The 6,732-nt window shown below is 35.1% G+C and overlaps 1 protein-coding gene across 1 annotated transcript in view; it reads right to left on the reverse strand.

Annotated features, from left to right (window-relative positions):
• The window catches only part of PUM3 (pumilio RNA binding family member 3), a gene marked incomplete at its 3' end in the record, with an annotated part of 14,488 nt that overhangs the window by 5,543 nt on the left and 2,213 nt on the right, over positions 1 to 6,732 (reverse strand). The window contains exons 3-9 of the mRNA XM_029086264.1: positions 4,728 to 4,863; positions 3,990 to 4,065; positions 3,346 to 3,439; positions 3,061 to 3,127; positions 2,413 to 2,587; positions 563 to 666; positions 1 to 33 (exon numbers count right to left, since the gene is read on the reverse strand). Coding sequence (XP_028942097.1) covers positions 1 to 33; positions 563 to 666; positions 2,413 to 2,587; positions 3,061 to 3,127; positions 3,346 to 3,439; positions 3,990 to 4,065; positions 4,728 to 4,863 — 685 coding nt within the window. The remainder of the gene's footprint in view (positions 34 to 562; positions 667 to 2,412; positions 2,588 to 3,060; positions 3,128 to 3,345; positions 3,440 to 3,989; positions 4,066 to 4,727; positions 4,864 to 6,732) is intronic.

Consider the following 6,732-nt stretch of genomic DNA (forward strand, 5'->3'; position numbering starts at 1 on the left):
TTATGTACCAGTGAATGCTTTATCACAGCCTCTCTGTATTTGGGAAGGGGAAAATGAGCAAGAAGTCTCCCACAAATAATGGTTTTAACATAAGCTACCAATACTTCATTTGTATTTAAAAAAGAAAAAGTTAGGCAGTGTGTTGTGCAGAAAACACAGTCATTCTGGATTAGATGTTTAGCATTTACAGTATAATTGTACCAAAACTTACAAATTCTAAAACCTAACAAAATATTTTCTCCTAAAGACCACTGGAGAAGTTTATCCAATAATGCATTATGAAACCACACCATACCGTAGGATTCCTACTGATTGTCTCACTGGGACAGAGGATACTTTCATTTATAGAAGTGGAGTTCAAATACAAGGTAAGATATTAATTATTACACTTCAGACAAAACCATAGTTACTAACTATACAACACAGCAACGTTACCGTTTTAAAAAGTACCAATATCACTATCATATGAGCTTAAAAGTATCAATATCACTGTCAGTTTGTATGTCAGAAATAAACTGGCTCATGCTATATTGTCACATCTTAAATCAATTTTTGTCCTTACTTTTGTGCCATTGGTGTAAGAATCTGTTTCATTTCGTCCAAGATTGCCTCTCTCTTTTCAGGCTGAGCTTCTAACACTTTATCCAGTGTTGGGACAACTGGTGTCTGAAATGAACACATGATCAGAGGTTTAATCTTTCCCAGTAAGAATCAAGAGTTCATAGAAAATTATAATCTTTTGATTTTCAATCAAAATTCATGAACAATATCACAAACAAAATTAATTTTCTGCAAAACTAACAGTTTTTACCATTTTAAAAATAAAAAGCTAGTCTACTTTGAGTATGTCAGAAGCTGTATACTTGAAGTTTCTACAAATTGACTATATTGTTGTATACTTGAAGTTTCTACAAAGTGACTATTCATCATTAGCAAACAAAAGCTACTTCTATGGTCAGCGCTTCATGAGACTGTCAGATACAAGGCAAAATACATAAAACTGGCATTGTGTCAAGGGCTGAGCTAAGCAGAAATACTGCATGACAGTATGCATATGTCAGGGGGCAACACAGAAACAAGTCAAGAGAAGTGAACTGAGAAGTTAACCAAGACCCATAAAATTCCAGTTCAAGGACAGCAGAGAGGAAGAATATATACCATATACTTTAAATAAAGAAGTACTTCCTGGTATAGCTTTTAAACAACTACACCAGTAACTCTTGTAAAATAATCTGTTGTCAGAAGCATAGTCTGAGTAGACAGAAAATTAGAAGAAATGTATTTCTAACCATCCCTGCAGGAGCGGAAATTGGGGTGGGAGAGCTGGAAGCAGAAGGAGGAAAAGCAAACCCCCCATTTCCAAACTACAAGAAATTCCAGGTCTTGTCAAGGATTACATTGTAATTTTTTATAAACCCACGTATTGTCTCAGTTTTGCAATGCAATGTAAGAATACTTGAAGCACTCATGCCAAGAATGCTAGAATGATGGAAGCTAACGCTGCACTTGATTTCAGAGGCTATTTTACTCCCTGTACAAATTACAGCCCACAAACACAGCAAACATGCCTTTTTATTACAGTGTTGCAAAATGCTTTACAAGAACCTGTGAAGAAAAACAGCAATATGGTTCAAAAATTAACTGTTCATTTCTTACACAACTTTAACAGAAATCTTGGGTAAAAGCATGCTGTGTTGTACACTGGGGTGCAAAGTCACTCTAGAGTAGTTAATAGCTGCGTAGAGCAGTTTTGTACTTTGCAGTAAAAAAACCTTTTTGTGCCTCTAATGGAAATCAACTTTGAAGTCAGCAAGAAAGAAGGAAAAAAACAGAAGTCAAAAGAAAGGAGATTGTACTTTTAAAAAAAGTTCCAGCTGCCAGGTGAGAATCTACATCGAAATTTTTTCAAGAGAGTTTGGACTCAAGTTCTATAGTCTCCATGGGAAAAGAAAACAAAGCCAAAAATGAAGCCTAAATGGTATACTGTATATAAATACTGGCACATTCTGCCCGCAACTCAGGTCACATGACTGACAAGGCAGTTCTGACAGAAAAGACATCTACTGCATTAACAGGGATTTTAAGCCTAAATATCAGCGAGGATGACCACTTCAGGCTAGACACTACGACACTATGGTAATTGCAACTGTATGCTATTAGATTGCCTTTGGTGAGCAGAGCAAACTCATACACAAACATAATACATTTTACATAGTTCAAACTGAAAAAATAGAAGAATTTAATCTAGAGTAGGAATGTGCAAGTAATCATAACATTTAAACATGCTAAACCAGACTACATTTGAACAGATGACAGAAAGAAATTCAATCAAAAGAAACAGTAGGTAAGGGATTACAAACACAATACCTTAGATGCTACAACACCTTAGACTAGAAAGTACTGAAACATCACCTTGTAAACCTGGAAAGTGTTCCCATATAGTTCTTCTGTCAGCATATTCCTCTGCTCCAGAATGGCTTTGTCATTATAAGCGTATTCCACTACAGCAGATGCTTCGGCATGACGCAGCATTTTTTTCACATGGCCTTTAAAACTTTTTATTATTTCTGCAACTTGTTGTTTTGTCCTGTTTCACCGGGAAAGACAGATAGCAATAGATTTATTTTTGGGGGCATATTTAGGTGAGAATTTTTAGCATAGAAACCAGGAAACATATGCATCTGTATCAGCCGTAACAGCATTTATGAAAATATGCAAGTAAGACGGGAATCTGGAGAAATCATAAGGCATTTGGAGTGAAAGAAAAGAAACTTGTGGATAAATTCTACAGAATAAAGAATGCCGTCCTGAAACACTGAGCAGAGAAATTTTTTAAAAGCCAGTTTTTTATATACGGCAAAGATTAGCTTTAAGCATATATTTGAGCTTTTTTTGGCGTATGTTTTCCGCTATGTGTACAGCTTTAGCCTTACTTTTTGCAAAAGGAAAACTACTCTTAGCAATACCAAGACACTATCCTGTCCCATTAGTATTACGAAGAGACGTGTTGTTTTATGCATGATCAATGGACTACAGATTAAGAGCCACATTTACACTCACCCATACATAAGAAACTTCTTCACAATATTTCTGGAGTATTTTGACTTGCTCAACTCTATAAAGCTATCTAGAAAAAGAGAAAAACATTCAGCTGGTTTGATTTTTCACTACATCAGCTTTACAGAACAAGATGCCAAACAAGTAAGTTCTAAGAGCTCACTAGGAACGATGCATCAGTTCATCAGAAAGTTAAAAATATTCAAGAGAAAATAATATGGCTTGTTTTAATGCATCCTAACAACAATACAGAAGCATATAGGTAAAATGTAAATGGGAAGAAAGTACCTTTCAGTTCTTCAAATGCCTCTTGCCTTTGCTTCTCATTACCATACTGAATAAAGCACTGGATCACTCGAGTTGAATCATGTGCAAACGCCAGCTACAGGACAGAGGTATTTCATTATCCTAGGCTGTGCAAATGGCATTATGCACCAAATTTAGTTTAATGCACTTGCTCTGTGATATAGTTTTATTCCATACGTAGCACGTAATGCTAATTATAAAAGTAGTAACGTTTTATAACAAATTAAGCAGACAGACTGTTTAGTATAGTTAAGTATCAGGACATTAACTTCTCTAAAAGAAAGCTGCAAAGCAACAATTGTAATTAATCAAAACTCTGAGTGACTGGTTTTGAAGTTCAGTTAACGCAGAATTTCACTGGACTAAAGCTGCTTGGCAAAACAGACAGCCTTAAAACAGCCAGACAACAGACAAAGCATCCCAGGGCTACTGTCCGGAAAACTAGGTGCCAAATGCAGCCTTTCAACCCTGTTTTTGTTGTTTTTCACTCACAGCTTTAAAAAAAAAAATCCCCGTAGTTTTTGGAAGAACAGGTTAGCACTGTATTATTAAAAGTTCATTTATTCTTCACCATTCTTTAAAGAAGCTTTTGTGAATGTGTGCACTATGGTATTAGTTTTTCTTACACTTTTAATTTTTCCATGAAGAAGCTTCTGTAGTTCATTCACTAGCTTTTCTCGCTTCTCCTTATCACATTTCTTCCTGTAACAAAAAAAAAAAACCCAACAAAACACCAATATTATTTTTTTGTGATATGATTCACTTACATCTATAAATTCAGAAGCAAGACAGTACAAAATAAAATTGTTTGCTCCTGCTAATCCAAATTTGCATTGTAATTCATTAAACCTCTAGATAAATGTAATCAAGCAGCTTCAGCTCCTAGAAACCAAACCAGACTGCCACACTTCAAAATTATTCTTTTCCAAGTAACATTATTATTAAAAAGGATATAAACTCAAATCTGTAGCCAGAGTTCTCTGCAGTTCCAGAGATCTGTAAGTATCATACAGCCAAAGCTGCAAAGCACAGACACTTAAAGCAAGTAAAATTAATTCCCCCTTGTGACATGGAGCCTCAGTTCTAGAATTACAGCTGCCCAGAGAGAGTATACAAAACTCCATGAAAAAAATCATGTGGTGATCCCACTGTAAGATCAGGCTGAATCAGTACATGCTCTTTGTTTCCAGATTCAAAAAATAAGACAAGTCTTTAAGCATTTACTCACCAATTTTAGCCTAAAATACAAGTTTGCTTAATCCAGACATTTTTAGCATCATGGATCACCACATTCTGCTTGCAACTTATAACTAAAAGCCAACTGATAGAAAGAAAAAAAAAAACAGAACCTGACACATTACTACCTTCTCACACTTTCCCATATCTGCTTTGATTTTACAATTATATCATAATTGCTTTTATCATTAATTTGTCTGGCTTGCTTTAACTCCTTCCTTTTCTTCTTGAAGTCATTCCACTTTGGCTTCTTAGAATCTGACCCTGAGGACAAAAAGAAATACATTTTCTATAGTCAATAAAAGAGGAGCAATGGAATTATTTATGAGTATAAGCTGTGACAGCTCTGTGGCTTTAACTGCTAACAATTCAGGAGCTTTGTCTGCAGCTACCCAGCTAGCTAATATGAAAGTGAAAATATTTAATAAGTATGCTAAGATAGTAATTTGCACTTCCAGAACACTACAAGAACAAGGCAAATAATAATTTTTCCTCAAAGGTGTGTGAAAGGATGTATCAAAAACCTCTTAACAGCTTGAAAATTGACTCAAAATGCACCTAGCACCCTATGACTGCCCCAAGTAATTCCCCCTTTTTAGTTCACCCTCTACTCAATACATACCTTTGTCCTCTCTCAAAAGAAGAGCCCTAACTCAAAGATATGTGAGAAAGGAAAAAAGCCTTTTACATGGTTCATCTTTCTATTCAGTCAAATTCCTTAAGCATGGGATTAACAGCAAAACACTGACACACAACTCAGTTATGGTAACTTCACAGAAAGTGCCACAAATGAGTTATGGAAAAACTTGCAAATATTTGATTTTAGTTTTATTCATACCTTGACAAAAGCCATCATCTTATATTACATGGTTTCACAGAAGCAAGTTATGCTATCTATTACTTCTATATGGAATATAAAAGTCCCAGCTTCAAATTTTTAGACTTTAAAGCATTGTTTGTCAGTATTTAGCAGCATGCATTTAACTGTCTTGCCATCCAAAAACCATGGTCTCTTTTTACAAAGCCTATTATCGATTTTTCCTATCACTCTCCTAAAGAAATAGTGACAAGTAAGAACAGTAACACTTTACGTGCAATACAGAGTAGCTTTCAGTTATTCTCACAAACAACATTTAAATGGTAGTGGTTGTGTTTCAGGTTTTTTTGTAAAGCAGCTTAATATGAACATTCTATTCCTATTAAGTTTTCAGTCATCTAGTGCATATTCCATGTGAAGCCCTTCTGCAGACATGCAAAAACAAAATACTTAACACCTTCCAGGTTGTGGAGTCTCCTTCTCTGGAGACATTCAAAACCCGCCTGGACGCCTTCCTGTGTGATCTCATTTAGGTTCCTGCTCCGGCAGGGGGATTGGACTGGATGATCTTTCGAGGTCCCTTCCAATCCCTCACATTCTGTGATTCTGTGATTCTACTGTCCTTCAAACAATGGGGTTTTTTTGCAGAACTTTAGAATCCCTCACATAAGATTCCACTTATTGTACAGTGCTGTTATTATTGTTGCAGTGGAGCTTTCCTTCACAGCAGAGGAACATGAAGTTCTCATGTACCAGAAACAAAGTTAAAAAAGAAATAAATTTAAACAGTGATAAAATCAGACGTTTATTTAGCCTCTCTGTATAAACACAAAAATGAGCTGTAAAATGTAAAACAATTATAACACCAACAATGACTTTTTTTAAAAAAAAAATATTTTAAAAACAGTGTCTAGATAGTTTGGACCACAAGAAAAAATAATATAAAAGATAATAAAACTTTGCTGCATGAATTTTTGTGCTCTAAATTTTATAGCCAGTACTTTCAGAACAGAGGATTTAATTTCTAAAATGGTCTATGAAAAACCCTGTATTTTCCAAATTTGTGTGAAAAACAGCCAGTTTCAAGCTAGCCACTTAATACTGTAATTAAAATAATCATAGCTTTATGATGGCATCCCAATTATTTAAATTTGCTACTCCAGCTTTACTTTTGTCTTCCAAGAAAATTTATAACTGTTGATTCTCATGACTTTGGCCTCAAGCTTAGTCAGGTGAAGTAAATTTTTCCACAGCAAAGATTAAACATCAAGTAAACTTGAAGTCATTCAGCCAACTTGGAAAAGTGGTAACAAGAT

Source organism: Antrostomus carolinensis, unplaced genomic scaffold, assembly GCF_000700745.2.
Source record: "Antrostomus carolinensis isolate BGI_N321 unplaced genomic scaffold, ASM70074v2 scaffold22388, whole genome shotgun sequence".
Classification (NCBI taxonomy): Eukaryota; Metazoa; Chordata; class Aves; order Caprimulgiformes; family Caprimulgidae; genus Antrostomus; species Antrostomus carolinensis.